The sequence below is a fragment of the Ailuropoda melanoleuca genome, chromosome 4 (assembly GCF_002007445.2).
Source record: "Ailuropoda melanoleuca isolate Jingjing chromosome 4, ASM200744v2, whole genome shotgun sequence".
Taxonomy (NCBI): domain Eukaryota; kingdom Metazoa; phylum Chordata; class Mammalia; order Carnivora; family Ursidae; genus Ailuropoda; species Ailuropoda melanoleuca.
In genome coordinates, this window is record NC_048221.1 from 2,696,335 (window position 1) to 2,714,211 (window position 17,877).

The 17,877-nt window shown below is 58.0% G+C and overlaps 2 protein-coding genes and 1 long non-coding RNA gene across 15 annotated transcripts in view; 1 reads left to right on the top strand and 2 right to left on the bottom strand.

The window, feature by feature from the left end:
* Nucleotides 1-2,024: 2,024 nt before the first annotated feature.
* On the bottom strand, nucleotides 2,025-8,883 carry MATK (megakaryocyte-associated tyrosine kinase). 6 transcript variants are annotated; one of them, XM_034657508.1, is made up of 13 exons: nucleotides 8,852-8,883; nucleotides 7,456-7,515; nucleotides 7,002-7,115; nucleotides 6,784-6,899; nucleotides 6,484-6,703; nucleotides 5,885-5,978; nucleotides 4,602-4,667; nucleotides 3,702-3,801; nucleotides 3,538-3,622; nucleotides 3,375-3,448; nucleotides 3,071-3,266; nucleotides 2,565-2,651; nucleotides 2,233-2,472 (listed from the first exon to the last, which is right to left on the bottom strand). In XM_034657508.1, exons 2-13 carry the CDS (start codon nucleotides 7,462-7,464, stop codon nucleotides 2,233-2,235), a joined length of 1,401 nt encoding a protein of 466 aa, XP_034513399.1. In that variant the 5' UTR covers nucleotides 7,465-7,515; nucleotides 8,852-8,883. The 6 variants fall into 6 exon arrangements, with proteins under 6 accessions (XP_034513398.1, XP_034513397.1, XP_034513399.1 ...); XM_034657509.1 differs by having other exon boundaries at nucleotides 7,456-7,533; XM_034657510.1 differs by having other exon boundaries at nucleotides 7,456-7,536.
* A 66-nt stretch (nucleotides 8,884-8,949) lies between these two features.
* LOC105239465 lies at nucleotides 8,950-11,900 on the top strand. Its single transcript, XR_858304.3, has 3 exons — nucleotides 8,950-9,384; nucleotides 10,715-10,877; nucleotides 11,191-11,900. It is a non-coding gene; the product is annotated as an uncharacterized LOC105239465 (long non-coding RNA).
* A 3,952-nt stretch (nucleotides 11,901-15,852) lies between these two features.
* The window catches only part of ZFR2 (zinc finger RNA binding protein 2), a 44,175-nt gene continuing 42,150 nt past the window's right edge, over nucleotides 15,853-17,877 (bottom strand). For 4 of the 8 annotated variants that reach the window (XM_034657513.1, XM_034657516.1, XM_034657517.1 and 1 more), the window contains one exon: nucleotides 16,195-16,729. In XM_034657513.1, the coding sequence (XP_034513404.1) occupies nucleotides 16,519-16,729 (211 nt within the window). In that variant the 3' untranslated portion in view covers nucleotides 16,195-16,518. Of the gene's footprint in view, nucleotides 16,134-16,188; nucleotides 16,730-17,877 lie in introns of those variants that run through there. The other 4 variants (XM_034657515.1, XM_034657522.1, XM_034657519.1 and 1 more) reach the window with 4 other exon arrangements.

Here is a 17,877-nt window from a genome sequence, read left to right on the forward strand (position 1 = left end):
GATGGCATTTTCGATGAATATCTATTGTGGACAAGATGGGAGGCCAGGAGGAGGCTAGAGGCCTGATCAGGGGAAGGGCTGTGGGGATGGAAGTTGGGGGAGAGGGGCACAGAGGAATGATCCTCGGGGAGAAAGTCTGGGGAAGAGGGAGGAACCAGTGATACCCAGGCCCCCATTTTGGGGATAGGTGGATGACAAGACGGTGCCAGAGGCAGTGGCCCAAGAGCCGGAGCAGGTTCCAGGGGAAGCCCCTGAGGCTGCTTTGTCCACCCCACCCCCACCCAAAGAGCCTGGGGCCCAAGAGGAGGGGAGTCCGGGGGTGGGGGGAGGTCAAGACGAGGCCAAAAAAATGTCTGATGGATTTAGTGACACAGAGGACGGGAGGGAGGCCCAGGCCCATGTATGGACCGGGGAGCAAGTGGGAGGAAAAGAGCACAACTGCCAGAATGCTGGCTTTGTAGGGAGAGGCATGCTCCTGCACAACCCCCACCCCCAGGTGAGGGGTGCCAGGCCCTGGAGGAGTGGGTCCGACTGGGTGCACTATTGGCCTTGGATGAGGAACCAGCGGTGGCTCCTGCTGAGGGCCGGGCGGGGGGCGGTCAGGGGCTTAGTGTCCGGGGGGGCGGGAGCCCGGCAAGGAGGCCCCAGACACCTGAGCCTGGGCGGGAGGGGTGGCTGGTGCTTCCCGAGGCTCCCTGGGACCCTCCGAGCCCAGCTGCCCTGTCTGTGAGGTGGGCTCGGGGCTCTGGAGCCGGGGGCATGAGGCCTGCAGTATGGAGGGGTCCCTAATTCCCTAATTACTAACAAGCTGCTCTGTTGTCAGGCCCCAATTAGCTAATTGGCCCTGGGTGGGTAAGAGGCTGCAGGAAGGCTTTGGTGGCTTAGCGGATGCAGCTGAGGGTGCAGACGCTGTGTCAGCTTAGAGGTCCGGATTAGGGGCGGGGCAGGGCCTCGGGGCCACGCGTCCCCCCAGCTGCATTAGTGGGGGTCAGGCCACTCTCAGCCCCACTGGCCTCCCATCCTTCATTGCTCCCCCAGGAAGAATCCTGAAGCCCCTTCAGGTGCTGGTGGGGAAACTGAGGCCAGAGGGTGGGCAGGGCTTCAGGGGGGCAACGCAGGAGGTCAGTGTGACCTTGGGAAAGTCCCCGGGAGGAGGTGGGTCAAAGTGGGAGGGAGTGCTGCGGTCTGGTGTCCCCTCCCCAGCCCCAGCTTGGGGGTTCCTGGGGTGACAGCCACCCCAGCCTGGCCAGAGACCCCTCCAGGCATCCTAGAAGCTGCTGGCTGGAAACATCAGCTGAGAGGGGGTGACCAACGGTCAGAGCAGTAACTGAGCGCCAGCTGTGTGCGCTGAGCCCTTCGCTGGTGTGAACCTTCAGACCCCCACCCCCCCACCCCAGAAGATCATAGAGGCGGCAACTGGAGCCCAGGCGGGGGGACCAACTCCCCCGTTCACCAGATGCACTAATGTTTAGCACTAATGTTCCCCCATCCCGGAAATGTTCCCCGTTGGGGATGGTTGGCCACCACAGGCCAGGGCCACAAAGCTCAAACTTGGGGCTGCGAGCCTGGGCCCAGCCCCTGTGCAGTTCGGACAAGAGGGGCGGGGCCTGCGCTTTTCAGCCAGTCTCCCCGGGAGTCACTGGGTCAGTCTGGCTCCCCGGCTTCCGTGCCGACCCTGAAGGGCAAAGGCTGGGGCAGAGGGGGTGGAGGCGTGGACCTCAGGCCTCCGCGTTGCTAGCACCATCCCGCGGTCCTCTGAGCGCAGGACCCCAAGGGCTGACAGGAACGATGGATGATAGGAAGTAGGTCCGTGGGGGTGGCTGTGATCCTGGGGGTTCTCCTGGCTCCATCCCTGGGGACCTGTGTCCCTGCGGCAGCTGCAAGATCCCAGCTGGGTAGGCCCCTCGTTGGGCAGACAGCGGGCAGGTGGATCTCCTGGAGCTGAGCCGTGGGGGGGGGTGCCCTTGTGTTAACTCCCTGGGGTGAAGGACGCTAAGGGTTGCAGAGAGACTCAGACACCCACAGTCCTTGGAACCAGTCTTTATGGAGGCGCTGATGCTCGCCTCCCTGGTCTGTGGTGTCCACCGGCTGCCTGGAGCCCCCGAGAGGGCCTGCCCCTGCTGTGAGCCAGGTGGGCAGCCCACCGGCCCTGACCCTCCTCAGGCCTGGCCTGTGCCCCCACCCTGCGCCCTCCACTCTCTCCTCTGGGGCCCGAGGCCCCCCTGAGCAGGGTCAGGGCTCCTGGCCTCGGGGCAAAGGAGAGCTGTCCATGTCCTGGCCCCCCACCGGGGCCGAGGCGTCCGTGCTGCGCAGCTCCCGGGCCAGCTTCTCTGCCAGTTTTCGGAAGGGCGGCCGGCGGGCAGGCTCAGCCTCCCAGCAGCTCCCCATGAGGGCATGGACGGGGCCCGGGCAGCCCTCAGGGGGCTCCATGCGGTACCCTTTCTCCACGGCCTCGGACACCTCCTTCAGCGACTGTGGGCAGAGGGCACACCGGCATGACTGGGGTCAGGGCCACGGTCACCAGACCTGTGGGGGGCCCGGTGCCTCCCCCAGACCCCACTCACCATTTTGGGGTATGGAGCCCGGCCATATGAGAACACCTCCCACAGAAGCACCCCGAAGCTCCAGACATCTGACTTGCTGGAGAACTTCTGTGGGGCCCAGGATCAGGGTGAGGAGGGGCCCCGAAGGGCTTCTGCGCCAGCCCCTGTTCCTCCAGGAAGTCCCCCTGGGATGATCTTCCCTCTCTGGCCTCCTCCCAACAGCCCACTCCCTCTGAGCCTCCCCTCAGCCGAATGGGACTCAGACTCGGTGCAGGGAGGGGTCCTTGTTATTCTTGGCCCTGGCACGGAGCCTGTCTGTTTCAGAAATGGGGAACCCGAGGCCCAGAGAGGGTCACACAAGGGAGAGGCCAGATGCAAGCTAAAAGGAATGACCGTGAGCCAAGCACTCACTGGGGTGGCAGAGCCATTCCCTTGAAAGAGGTCCAGAGAGAATAAGAGATGTGCCCAGGGTCACACAGCAGGAGGAACTGGGGCTTCGAGGGTCCCATGGGCGGAGGAGGGCTCACCCCATGTTTGAGAGCCTCGGGTGCCGTCCACTTGACGGGCAGCCGGCTTGAGTCCAGCCCCTTCCGCTCGGCTTTGGCCAGGCCGAAGTCACTGACCTTGGCCACTAGGTCCTCGGAAATGAGGATGTTGCGGGCGGCAAGGTCCCGGTGTACCAGCTTCTTGTTCTCCAGGTACTCCATGCCCTCGGCGACATGCCTGCGGAGGGCACAAACTCCCAAGGCCGGGCTCACCCTGCTCCGTGCCTCAGTGTCCCCTTGACCTTGGAAGGCCCCCCCCACCCCCCACCCCAGGGGCCACACTCACAAGGAAAACTGCAGGAGCTGGGGGGTACTCACGAGGGCCCGGCCTCGTGTGCGCAGAAAGTTCACCAGGTTGCCCTGTGGGGGAGGGAGATGGGCCTGGGGGGCTTGAGGCTGTTCAGCCACCCGCCCCCAGGCCCCGATGGCACCTCGGGCCCCACCCCCACCTTGCTCACGTGCTCCATGACGATGTACAGCCCCTGGTGCAGGATGACGCCCAGCAGACGCACCAGGTTCTTATGCTGCATCTTCCTGGGGGGCCGGCAGGCGGGCCGTGAGGGTGCGGCTGGGACCCCGACCCCGGGATGACCTCCCCGCCCCCCGGACTCACGTCATCACCGCTGTCTCGTCCAGGAAGGCCTGGGCTGTCACATCACACTTGATGTTCTTCACGGCCACCTTCTGGCCCAGGTACTCGCCCTGCAGGACCGCTGGGGGGAGAGCGGCGTGGGGCCGGGCAGACGGGAGTACCCAGCTACCCCGACCCCCACGTACCCCAACACCGCTGTCGGGCCCCAGGCCCGGAACACCCTTCACCCCCACAGGCTGGATCCAAGAGAAAAGCCAGGTCTGCAAACTTCAGCTCGGGGGCCAAATCCAATCCTGCCAGAGGGCACCCTGCTTCTGCAAGGCCCCTAAGTTCAGGGACACTTGGGTGGCTCAGTGGGTTAAGGCCCCTAAGTTCAGGGACACCTGGGTGGCTCAGTGGGTTAAGGCCCCTATGTTCTGAGCGGTTTTTACAGTTCTAAATGTTTGAAAAAAATCAAAAGAAGAAGACTACTTTGCAACAAATGAAAATCACATGGAGCTCACATTTCAGCGTCCACAAATAAAGTTTACTGGCGTCACGGCCGCCCCCATTCCTTTACCTGCATCTGTGGCCACTTCCCTGCTACAAAGGCGGAGCTGAACCATGTGACTCAGACTGTCTGGCCAGAAAAGCCTAGAACAGGTGCACTCAGGCCCTTTACAGAGCAGGCAGGTTGACCCCTGACCTAAGGAAGCCCTAGAGCCTTCCAGAACAACAATTTCCAGGAGTGGCATTCCAAGCGCAGGGCCTGGAGGTGCGAAGGCATCACGCATGATCACCGAGCACCGAGCGCCTGCCTGAGCTGACGTCAGGGCGCCTCCCAGAGCGGCGCTAACATGGGTGTGAATTAACCCACCCCTCGTGACTCCTAAGCCTGAACGCACCCCCTTCCTTCAGCCTCTGACCCAGGCCTCCACTCACCTCCAAATTCACCCTCTCCAATCTGCGCGCCCAGCGTCAAATGTTGCAGGTTCAGTAACCAGCCAGCTGTGGGGTGGGGGCGGGGTCAGAGGGGAACGAGCTCCACCTGGCAAGAGGCCGGGTGGTGTCCCCCACAACGCCCTGGCCAGGGGCACACACTCACTGCTCCCAGCAATGGCCGGAGGGTCTGTCCGAGACACCCCACTCCTAGGCCTGCTTATCAAGTGCTGGAAAGCAACAGAGCCTGTCTACCCCAGGATGACCTGAGGAAACAGGTTACAGGGTGGGGGGTGGACCCCAGCCTTGCTCCCCAGGAATGCCCCATTGGACCCAGGGGGAGGTGCTGGCAAACCCTTTAGGGCGGCCCTTCTCTCTTCTACCTGGAGACTGTGTCCCTCCAAATACTCCAGGGGCTCTTCCCTTTATAGTCCTGTATCTCTGGCCACCCAGGACACACAGCAAAAAATACAACAGACATGGAGACTGGTAAAGCTTCCGGAATCTTCTGGCAAAGGTTCCAGAATCTGCCAGAATCTTCCAGCGCTCTAAGTAGTCATCTGGGGTCCAGCCTCCCTGACTCCTTGTCTCAGACATGCCCGTGTTCTCCCATCGTCTGTCCTCTGGTAGGTTCAGTTGGCCCCTTCCCCTTCCTCCCCAAAGCCCCCCTCCAAATCACGAGCCCTTAGTTACGATCAAGCACAGGGACACCAGCCTCCCCTTGGGGGTATCCCCAAGACGTCCAGATTTCCCTGGGAGAGACAGACAGGATCATCAGGTTCAGGACGAGTGGACGCGGGAGGGGGCATCTGCTTGGGGCCTTACACATCGAGGATTTCATTACTTGGGCTGGAGGGGCACTTCGTGTGGAGGGAACAGAATGCACAACAGCATAGAGGCGACAGAGGAAAACGAGGAGGCAAGCAAAGAGGAAGGGCCTTGTAGATGAACCAAGAAAGATGGCTCAGCCACAAGGGAAGGTTCTAGAAGGCCGGGGAGTGGTGTGGGTGGTTTTCATGCTGGAAAGTCACCTATGGAGGTGCAGAGGCAGGGGTCCTGTGGAAGGGGAAAGTCCCCCAGAGAGAGGCGGTCTGGTGGGAGGGTCTGAGGCGGGGCTGGGGCTCAGGCCTCTGGCCCAGGTGACAGGGCAGATGATGCGGACTTGGAAGCAGCAGCAGGTGTGGGAATTTGCTCCTTGTGGGCTGAGGGCTGCCCCAGGTCTTCCGCTCACAGTGCCAGGCACAGAAACATGCTCGTGCGACGTGGCCTTGGCCGCGGGCCCCTACCTTTGGCCAGTTCCTCCTCTGCCGACTTGGTGCCCTGCTTCCTCTTGGGTTTCACTAGCTTCGTGCAGATGGCCCCCTTGTCCTTGCTGTAGTGCTGCAGGGTGGGGGCGGGGCAGGGGCGGCCCTGAGCCTGGCCCCCACGGGCAGGGAACCCCTGCCTTCCGGACCCTCCCCAGGAGGCTCTTGAATGGGGTGGGCAGGAGCTGGGGAGAAGAGGGCTTTGCTTCCCACCCGAGGACTTGGGCTGGTTTCCATGGGAACAGAAAGGATGCAAGCTAGGAAACAGGAAGCTCCTGGGGAAGGTGGGGCGGTGGTCTCTGGATTTGTGTCAACGTGGAGGTGCCTAGGGGTCTCCAGAGGAGCCACCCCAGTCCCTCCCTAGAGGTGGACCCGGAGGACTCCGACCAGCTGTGGGGCTGGTGGTCCACGGAGACCAGCCCCTCCTTCCCACACTGGGGCTGCGCACGCAGCTTTGGGTGTCCCGGGCCCACCTGGTTGCCAGAATGGGGCGGGGGTGGGGCGGGGCTGGGGGACTTGCACCTCCACAGTGTGTGCAGGCCATGCGGCTCTGGGGGGCCCGGGCCTGGCGGCGGCCGTACCTCCACCATGTCCATGAGATTGCAGAAGCACACGGCCTCGTCGATGGTCAGGTGGCCGTCGCGGTGCAGCACGCGGTAGTGGATGACGTCACGGCCGAAGCTGACGCACAGCACGTAGTCGCCGGGGTGCCGCGCCGACTCGCGCACCAGGAACAGCCCGTCCTCGGGCGGCTGCAGCTGCTGCACAGCCTCCTGGCCGGAGATCTTCCCGTGGAACCACCTGCGGCCGGCGGAGGGGCACGCTGGGCCAGGCTGGCCCCGCCCTCCTGCCGCCCACCCCGGGGCCGTCCCCAGACTCACGGCATGAGGCTGAGCTTGGGGTCCGCCGACAGCGCCTCTCGCTCCCGCAGCGCCCCCGCTGCCAGCAGACCCTCCTGCCCGCTGGCATGGTGCTTGGCACGGTACCAGCTCTTGCTCTGCCAGGGAGGGAGTCGGGAGTTCGATTGGGGTGCGGGGGCGCGAGGCCTGGCAGAGACACACCTTCCCCAGCGCGCCCAGGCCCTGCGGCCACCACTCACCTCACAGGCCTCCAGGATGGTGACCACGTCGCCCTTGTGGAAGGCCAGCTCTCCCGGCTTGGGGCGCGTGTGTTCGCACTTGGTGATGCATTGGGTGCCTGGGGCCCAGCGCCTCTGAGGGGGGGTGGGGGGGCAAAGGAGCATGAGGGAGAGGCCCAGGGAGAGAAAGAAATGGAAACTGGGCAAAAGACAGAAAGGCAGAGACCGAAGGAACAGGAATCAAGAGGGAGCAGCCAGGGCAGAAATATCGCTCACAAACCCAGGTGCCCAAAGCAGAAGGTCAGGAAGAAAGGGTGAGAGTAGTGCAGCATCAAGTGACAGTGAAAGCACGCGGCACTGGCTGGAGAGGCACCTGAGCCACAGGTACAGCCCCCGACATGGGGCTGAGGTCCCGCGGGTGCAGACGGGGTCGAGGACAGGCCGGGACACAGGCACCCGGGTTGGGGGCACTCACCGTTGGCATCCTGGCTGAGATGAACGTGGGGTGCCAGGCACAGAGGAAGTGAGGCCTCACCTGGGGACGGGCGGAGACCTGCTGGAGAGCCCAGACTGGAGGCAGGCGGGGGCCCGGGGCCATTACTAACTAACCACTTCGCGCCCAGGCAAGGTGGAAGCAAGAGCCCAAGAGCCGGAGGGCATCTCCACAGGGGGTTCCAGGGGGTGACTCCCCAAGCCCCTTTTGGGAGCTGGTCTTTACCAAGGAGTTCCTTATCAGAGACACAGCCGTGGAGCATCAGCGAGGAAACCACAGTCTTGCCCCGCCACTGTCCCGAAAGGGCAACGAAGGCACAAGGTGGGCACAGAGCGAGTGGCCATAGGGTGGGGAAGGGTGAAGCGCCTGGCTCAGGCCCCAGCAGCCACACAGTGGGTGGGGAACATGGTGCCACCTAATTGAGCTTGGTCCTTCCTCTTTTCTGGTAAGTGGACAGGGGCAGGGCAAGGAAACAGAGGATGATTCAAGGTCATTCCCAAGTATCTCTGAACCTAGGGTGGGGCCGGGAGGGGGTGGGGGGAAGGGGCATGCAGCCCTGCTGGGCTCCTCTGGCCATCAGGTGAGCCTCTCTGATGCCCCCCAGTCCCAACGCCAACCTAGGACAGACATGCGGTCTCTTACTGCTGCTGGGGAAGGGGCTTTTCCACCCCTTTTCTCCTCCTTAGACCCCACAGCAGGTGGCTGGGCAGTGGGGACAGTTGGGGGGATGAGCCTCAGCCCCTCCAGTATTGCCCCCCATAAATCCCCAGCCCCACGTGTACTCACACGCATACTGATCCACGTACACACAAGCACACACAGAAACACATGGGGCTTGGACACAGGTGGACACAGGTACCCACAGGCACGCGGATATGCAAGCAAAAGCACGTTCACCTGGAGACAGGTGTGTTCACTTCTACACGCGTACACACAGATAGACTATCAGACGTCCAGAAATGTGTGTACCTGCCCCCCCCAACACACACACAGACCCACACTTGAACACCTGGGCGCCAGACGCTGGGCGCCAGACACTGGGCCACCAGGGCACACAGAGCTACACGCAGGGCCGCGCACACGCATCTCGGCCACACGCGAACATCTCTCCACGTGGACGCGCGGATACACACACCCGGGAGCTTGCAGACGCGCACACTCGCACCCAGAAAAATACCCCCACCCTGCGCCCGATCGCCTCTAACCACCCGCTACCCCAGCCGCGTACCCGCCGCGCACGCCGGACGCGCACACTCGCGCTCACACCGGCCCCTCCACCGCACGCCCTGGACGCCCCGGAGCCCTCGGGGTTCCCCCCACACCCCGCCACTGCCCCGCGGTCTCTCCCCTCACCCGCCCCCCGCGCCACCGCGCTCACCTGCTCAGGGGGCGCCCCCGGGCCGCGCCCCGCGCCCANGCGCCTCCCGCACCGTCCGCGCGGGGGCCGGGGCGCTCGCCTGCTCCACGCCACTCCCTGGCACCGTGCCGTGGGGCGCCCACCCCGCCCACCCTGGGAAACGGAGGCCTTGGAGAGCGGAGCGGGTGCCGCACACGGGGCGGGGGAGTTGGGGGGGGGGAATGGGGAGAGTGAGCTGCCCGTTTGGGGAGATAAGCAAGTTGCAGAGCCCAGACTGCATCGGACCCTTCGGACTGTGATTCCAACGCTCTCCTCGCTCACCTCTTCTGCCGAGAGCGTTGTTGGCGTCTGGCGCAAAGCAAGCGCTCAAAAATGTCATCGGTCCTCGGTATTGTTGGGGTCAGCAGCGACATGAAGGGGATATTGGGGTTACAGAAAAACGTCTCGAGGAACCGGAGGCCTCCTGGTGGAGCCTGCCTGGGGTCAACCCAGCTGTGCCAGGAGTTCCTCCCCCGTGGCTGGCAGCGTGGGCTTTGACCTCGGGCACCGGTTAGGTGAGCATTTGCTGAGCGTGGCTCCGGGCCTGGGCCAGGGGCCCAGCAATCCCTCTGCTTCTACTGAATGAGTCTGTTGGACAAAGGCGGTGCTCGTCGGAGGGTAATGAGCCAGGATGCCCAGAGAGCCTGAGTCCCGTTTAATCTGTCAGCCCAAAAGGCTGTGTCTACGCTCAAAGGCATCATGTGATTTCTCAGAATAGAGGCCCAGTTACAGAATTGCAAAACATCTCTATTATGGAATATTCTAGAACAAAAACTAGGAAATTGTATGTATCAAGGTTCTAGAATCAACAGTTGTCGAAAACCACCACCACCACCATGTGACTCAATACAAACAGCCCCATCCTTTCGTGTTATTCAGGAGAGAATAAGCCCATGGGGGAAAGTTCCAGGAGGGGACCCTCCAAACAGCACCAGGGTTATCCCCACTGAGGGCAGTGGGCGGGAGGATAGGGAGGGAGAAGTCCACTTTCCCTCGAGGTGATGGAATTCACTGTAAGTGGTCATGTTGGCAGGGAGGATGCCCCAGCATATTCCTACTAAGCAGGGCTCCGCAGCTTGGCTGTGGGTGAGTCCCGGCTATAGCCACACTGCCCAGCCATGGGCACTGCTGTGGACCCAGGGCTGGGGACCCTACAGCCAGTATTCAGTTGGGTCACAGGGCCACCATATATGGCAAATCATCACTTGCCTGAAATAGAAACATCAAAATAACCACAGGAAACCCCGTAACACCAGTAGATTCAGACCAGAGACTGCAGCCAGAGAGCCCACAATGGAAGCTGGCCTGCTCTCTGCTCAGCAAGGACAGGAGCCTGTGTGTATAAGACCCTAAGACACCCTAGCACCTCAGGGAGACTTTCTCCTTGAGGCAGTCAGGGAGATGGGGAGAGGGTTGAAAGGGGCTGGCTTGCTCCCCCAGTGAAGTAATACCAGGTATCTGAGTAACACCTACGTGTTGCCCAGGACCCCAGAGATCCTTGTCCCACATCTGGAAGGCCCTACCCCCAGAAGGACGGATCAGAGGAACCACAGGTGTGGAGACTGGAGAGGGACAGACTTCAGTGGACAGCGCCAGGTTCCCAAATCTCCAAGGGCTACCCTGGGGTCCAGGCCCCCGCCCCCCGCCTGTGGGCACGGGGCACTGAGCTGTACCTGACTCCAGAGAGATAGGTTTGAGTCCATGGTTTATTTGGGTCAGAGTTATGGAAGGGGTGAAGTCCCCACTCCTGAAGGCATTCAAGAATTGGCCACTTTGAATCTCAAAGACTAGATGGGTATTGCAGTCCCCAGAGGTGGGAACCCCAGTTTCTCCTCCTCCTGCCAGGAGCAGGGGGGACTAGCCCCTTCCTTCCACCAGCCTGAAGCCAGTTGGTAGCCACACCATCAGACCGGACTCCAGAATGACCCAGTCCCTCACCCTCCAGACTTCTGTCGACTTGATTCCAGAAACTCTCTGACACCCCAGGCCACCTGCCTGGTGTATGCAGGTAACACAGAAGCCCCCCCTGGCTCCCCAGCTGCCTCCAGTTTTTCTCCTTGCTACCACTCACCTTCCATGGCTAAGGATGAAAATGTGACTGTGGCGCTCCCCGGCACTAAATCCTTCCATAGCTCCCCTCTGTCTGAAACGCTCAGTCCACCATTGTGAGCTCTTCCTGTTCGGCTAACTGGCTTCCCTGGCCCCATCTCCCTCTGCTCCCACAAAGCACCCAGCGGTCTGGCAACTCTGAACGGCAGGAGTTTGCATCCTTTGGGCTGGCTGTCCCTTCAGCTTGGAATGCCTTTCTACCTTGTCCCCAGGCATCTCCAGCCCACACCCAGCTCAACTGGCACCATTTTTGTGAAGCCTTCTCGGATGCACCCGCCCTTCTCGGAGGCAGACCGTGCTTCTATGCCCTGAAAAGACCCCTTGTCGGAGGCACCCGCTCTCTGTCTCACCGCGTGATGGCTGTGGACCTGGCCTTGGTGACTGAGCCTGTCAGCCTGCCTGGGAAGGAGGGCAGTCCCGATGATGTGGGAAACAAAGGCAGAAGAAAAATTATTAAATTTCCTTATACCTACAGCCCCTTGACAAGCCCTTGAAACAGGTAGGGTGACATTCCTCCAGGGACTCAGCGGCCTCAATGATGATACTTTACTAAGGACAAGAGACAATCTTAGCCCGACCCCCAGGACCCTGTACGCCTACTCTGACATATAAAAATTCCTTTGGAAACTTCCTTTATCCCTACCCCCCAAGATATGTTGGCAATCACCCCCCAATCATATGACCCACCGATACACATCTGAAGGGTCTCATGACTGAGGATTTATTAGATGGTAATAAATGACCTTTTCCCAATAATAGTCACCCCCTCAAGGTCCTGGAAACCTTGCTTCCAAAATTCCTTAGAGACTTATGCTGTCCTTAACCCCTCCCAGCTTGCAAGTATATGATGGGCCACTCCTCATGACCCCAGTGCAGCTCTTCCTGCCCCCAGGGCCTGTCCCTGTGCTTTAATAAACCACCTTTTTGCACCAAAGATGTCTCAAGAATTCCTCCCCTAACATCCTTCCTACCTCAACAAGAAAGCAGGGACTGGGTCCTGCAGGAAGAAGTCAAATCCTTGGATGCAGCCATGTCTCGAGCTCACGCTATGACTAGTGTGGGAAGGCACGCGTTGCCTTTTGGTTGCTTCTGGACGGAGCTTCTGCCACTCGCAAGCAAAAAGATTCCTAATACTGAAAATGGGGCCAGAAGTGGGGGGTTGAAATGAACAGACTCTAGGATGAGGAATTGGTGAGTCGGATTAGAGGACCCTAAACCCAGCTAGGAAGCGGGATCTGCTGGGCGTCCCCTTCCAAGATCCTATAAACCTGCCTTCCAGCCACTGGGTCAGGTGGTCCCGTCTTCCGTCACTTGCAACAGAAGAACCCTGAGGGACCCTCTCCTTTGTCTCCGGAACGCCTTTCCTTGTTTATTCAAATCTCACTGTTCTTCACGTCATAACTTTCTCCTACTTTGTCTGTTGCAATTTGTATCAACCCTCCCCCCCCCGCCCGTTCTACCAACTCCTAGCGATGTACGGGCAGCCAGTCCTCTCATTTTAGAATCAGACCAGCTGAGTTCCAGAGAGGCAAAGCGACTAGTCTGTGGTCACACAGCTGGCTGGGGCTATAAATCAGGCACGTGGACTCACTCAATGGCGTTGTAAACTTCTCAAAGGCAGGGCATATTTCCTATTCTGCTTTACTGATATGGATGAAAATCAATGTAGGCAATGAACAGAGGGAGTCGTGTAACAATGCACTTTACATAACGTATCAGTTAGTAGGACTGGCTACACAGGGAGGGAAGACCCCAAGTGCTAGAGGCGTGAATTAGATAGAGATTAATCTCTGAGGGATGTACTCCTGGGCAGTGTCGGGAACCCAGGCTCCTGCCGTCTTGCTGCTCTGCCCTTCTCAGCATAGGAACTTTCATCTCTTGAGCTAGGATGGCTGCTTAAGCTCCAGCCCTCCCATGTGCATTCCAGCCAACGGGAAGTAGGAAGTTGGGAGGAAAAGGTACACCTCTCCCCTTTAAGGACTCTTCCTGGAAGATGTACGTGACACCTTTTCTTCATGCCATTGGATGGAACGTAGCCACATGCCCAAATTTAGTAGCAGGGGAAGCTGGGAAATGTAGTCTTTACAGCAGGGGGCCAAGGAAGCTTCCTTGAAGCTCCCAGGCCTGTTCCACCTCAGGGCCTTTGCATCAGTTGTGCCTTCTGCCTCGGACACTTCCCCAGACCTACCCAACATCCCGGCACCCCACAGAATATTTCAACCTGCTGACACTTCATGTCCCCTCCCCTTATAGCTCTGGAGAGCTACCATGGTCTGACTGACCGTATATTTTACTTCCTTTTCTTGTTTACTGGCTGCATCCTCTCTAGAACATCAGCTCCCCAAGGGCAGGGGTTTTGGACAGTGTCATTCATTGCCGTGGCCTCCATACCTGGCACACAGGAGATGCTGGGACTGTATTTTTTAAGCCAATGAATATTGGGGAAGGGAGAGGTAATGAGCAGTGACTGTCATGTGTGAATGGAGCCCTTTCGCTGCACCCATTCCACAGATGTGAAAACTGAGGCTCAGAGGGTTCTGTGGCTCACCCCAGGACACAGAAGTGGCAGGCTTCACTTTGAACCGAGGTCTGTCAGGCTCCAGGGCCCACACGCCAGCCACACAACAAGATGTTGGGTGTATGACAGACGCCCAGAGAGTTCTACAGAGGGCGGGTGAGGCAGGCCAGTGGCAGCCAGATGTGGGAACCGCTGAGCTGCCAGGGCCCCCGTGGATTCTCTGCTAGAGCAGGCAGCCTGATCGGACTGCCCCAATTAGTACACCTTTAAATTTAGCTTTCTTCTCCCTGCCAGGGGACTTGGGGATGCGATGGAGGAACACGCCACTCTTTCGAGGAAAACTGCTGCATCGCTCACTTTCCAACCAGAGACATGGTTTGACAGGCCATTCTCCACTCACTGAATGAGGGGCTTCTCAAGGCAACTGCTTTGGGGTGCCAGGAGTGGTCTGCCTTTGACGGGAGAGCCTGTCTGCTCTCCCTCAACATCCCTCACCTTGTCTTCCTTGTTCTATAGGTGAAGCTGGGTCTGTCATTTCCCAGCCATGCTTGCAGGTTGTGTCTGGGTCCGTGTCACTTCTTGGCTTAAAATCTTTCCACGGCTTCACCCTGCTTAGGATGCACCCAAGCTCCTCACCGTGGCCCATCACCAGCTGGGTCTGGCTGCCGTCACTTCTTGCCTCCACCTCCCTTGGCTGGCTCTCTACCACCTCCCCTGCTGCTTCCTGCTGTTCCTCCAACGCTCCAGCCATTGCCCAGCCTTGGAGCCTTTGCACAGGCTGTTTTCTCCTCCTAGTATGTGCTTTTCCCGGCTCCTCTCAAGATTGGCTCCTTCTCGGCATTTCTGGCTCCTCCAAGAGACCCTTACAGATGACACATAATGGCCACCCACCATCTGAGCCCACGTCACTGCCTGTGACCCTGTCTTACTCATTCTTGTTGATTGCCCTCCTGACTTACCTTGGTCCCCTTGACGAAACATATATTCCATGAGCAAGGGCAGGGACTATCTCTGGCTTGGTCAATCATTTATCTCTGGAGCCTGGCACGCAGTAGACTCTTACATTACTATGTAAATTGTTCACAGCCGAGCAATGTACACTATGGAACACTTTTATTTTTCTAGTACTTGTTTTGTTATTTTCCTGAAGTTAGTAATTGCCTTTGTGTATCTATGACACTCTCTTTTCTCCAGCCTTTCCAATGGAACAAACTTCTCCACTCAGGGCCAGCTACAGCCCAGCTGTACTCCTGGCCCTTCACCTTTTCAGCACCTGGGGATTCCTGGGCTGTAGCTCTTGTTACTGGGGTCCAGGTCTCCCTGTTTCTTGGTCTGTGCCCTCGTTTTGGGAATGTGCACCGTCTAGGCATTTTCAGAGAAGGTATTTTCCTTCCACTCTCCTGTGTGATTGGTGGTCTGGCTGAGGACACTGGTGGGTGGTGGCCAATTGCCCTTGCCTTGTGTCTCCCGGCTTCCGGTCTGGGGCAGTTGAAGAACCCGAAGCTATCCTGTTTCTTCATTAAGTGCTTGTCACGTTGTTTTCTCTCTCTCTGGACACTTGTAGAAACTTCTCACTGACCACATCCTGCACTTTCGAAGCGTGGGTTTGATGTGGTTTTTTTTTTTTTTAACCTGTTGTGCTGGACAGTTACTGGGCTGTGTCATGTTTTCCATTCCTGGCAAACTTTCTCAAATGACATCTCTGGTGATTTCTTCCACTTTGGTGTCTCTCCTCTGTCACATATTGGGCTTCCAGGGTTGATCTTCTCGTTTTCTTGCCTACCTTTTTTCTTTTTGTCTTCTCATTCTACTTCTTTTCTTCCAAGCCTGTCAACATTTCCATTTTGACTCTCAGGTTTTTAATTTCCAAGGGTTCTTTCTAGTTCTTTAAATGTTCTTTTTATTTCTTTCGTTTTTTTAGAGATTTTTAGTTTTAAGTCATCTCTACACCCAATGTGGGGCTTGAACTCACTTTCCTGAGATCAAGAGTCGCTCGCTCCACCGACTGAGCCAGCCAGACACCCCTGAATATTCTTTTTTCAAAAGGCAAATGTAGAGCTGATTCCTGACCACTGTGTCTGCTATAAGCTCTCCAAGGATAATCTGCAAAAGGGTTTCTCTCCAACTGCTTTCTTCTGTTCTCCTTGTCTCTTTTCTCCAACAAGTTACTTTTTTTCCCCCCGAGATTTTATTTATTTGACAGAGAGGCACAGAGAGATGTAACAGAAGCAGGGGGAGTGGGAGACGGAGAAGCAGGCTTCCCGCTGAGCAGGGAGCCCGATGCGGGGCTCGGTCCCAGGACCCTGGGATCATGACCCGAGCTGAAGCTTAACGACTGAGCCACCCAGGCGCCCCCCCCCAACAAGTTACTTTTTTCTTCTCTTTTTGGGTTTCAGTCTGCCACTAGCTAGAATTTATGAGGCATGTGCTGCAGAGCTGGCAGGAGGCCCCCTGCCCTTGGCTTCACTCAGGGTTGAGTATGAGGCACTGGCCATTGTACAGGAGTCCCAAACACCAGCAACAGCTGCTCTGGAAGCTAAAGGGGCCACTGTTCCACGTCTGCCTTTCATCTGGATTGCCGGTTTCCACCTTCACACCTGCCCTTCGCCACACCTGTGTCCCGGAGGCGGAAACTTTCTGTGTAGCAAATGTGAAAAGATCAATTTTATTACTGAGTCTCCCCCCCAGCTCCGCAAGGTTGGTGCTACTAGTTTCGATTCAGCTTTATAGAGGCTCAGGGAGGTGAAGTGAGGGGTCCTGACACCCCCACAGCTAATATGTGCAAGGGCCATGCTGAGACTAGAGCCTGGAGTCACCCTCATGCATGAAATGACAGCTTCTGGTTCGTCTTTGGGCCCCCCCAAGGAAGACGCTGAGTGCTTGCTCATTGAATACCGAATACATTTCCACACTCTCGGTGGTAGACGCGTGGAAGCCACGTGGGTGACGGCCGATGGTGCATGACAGGTGTCCCATAAACACATCGTGAGTGATTGAGAAAATGAAAGGACGGTAGTGTGATCTAAGGCATCATGGAAGGAAACCGAACTGCTACACTTCTGTCCCTGTGAAGAAAACTATTTTGGAAATGAGAAGACACAGACCTGACTTGGGGGCGGAGAATGGGGCTCCTTTGTTTACAACAAGAGGGAGACTGACAGCTCTGATGGAATGTAATCTTGCACACGGAAGTGTCAGATGCCCTTTGATCGAGAAGTTCCATTTTTGGACATCTGTGGGAGAGACAGAACCCCAGCTGCACAAGTGCTGTCATCTAGAAGGCGAAAACAGTCTAAGTGTCCACAGTAGGGGACGACTAAGCACATGAGGCTACGTTCGTTTTAAGGACTATTACGCATCTGTTAAAAATTACCTCTCTTCATAGTAGCCAAAAAGCGGGAACAACCCAAATGTCCATCAGTGGATAACAAGATGTGGTCCACCCACACACGGTAATATCAGCCTCGAGCAGGAGCGAGGCGCCCACACGCTCTGCCCCGGGGAAGGACCTGAGCCCACGACGCTCAGGGAGGGAACGAGACACAGAAGGTCGTGCAGGGTGTGAGTCCATGTGTGTGACACGTCCAGACAGGGCTCATCTACAGATAGGAAGGGGGCTCGTGGGGGCTGGGGGCTGGCGAGGCTTCTTTTTGGGGTGACGGAATGTTCCGGAATGAGATAGTGGTGATGGTTCCGCAGCTCTGCAAAAATACCGAAACCACTGAGTTGTACGCTTTGAAATGAAGGGACAAGTTTTATGTTATGCGCACGTTACCACATTTTAAAAAGTACGTAGTAAGGTCTACAGAAGTATTACATTAGACAAAGTATCTAAGCACACTGAAAACACCTGAGAAATCCAAGTTGTGACAGCGTCAAGTGAAGAAAAGCAGGAATCGCAATGGTATAAAGAGCCTCTCCGCAACCGAGAGCGCGTGAGAGACAGGAAAGGAAGGAGACACGGGGGTGCGCAGGGGTCCGCATCATCCATGCTTCCTTTGTTCTGAAACTTCCAAATTCTTTGTCAGGGGAAAACCCAATGTGTTCAAGTTCTTTAGCGTAAAGCAGACATAAAACTCACCAGCTTCACCATCATAACCGTCTCTAAGCGCACAGCTCCGCAGCATGAAGCACACTCACACCGTCCTGCAGCCACCCCACCCTCCGTCTCCAGAACGTTCCATCTCCCCACATGGAGACTCTGTCCCCAGGAAGCACGGACTCCCCAGCCCTGGCTCCCACCAGCTCCTCTCTGTCTGTGTGGATGGGACTCCTCTGGGGACCTCCAGGGAGTGGGATCCTGCAGGATGTGTCCTTTTGGGTCTGGCTCCTCTCGCTGAGCACAGTGTCCTCCCGGTCCCTTTACATCATGGCAGGTGTC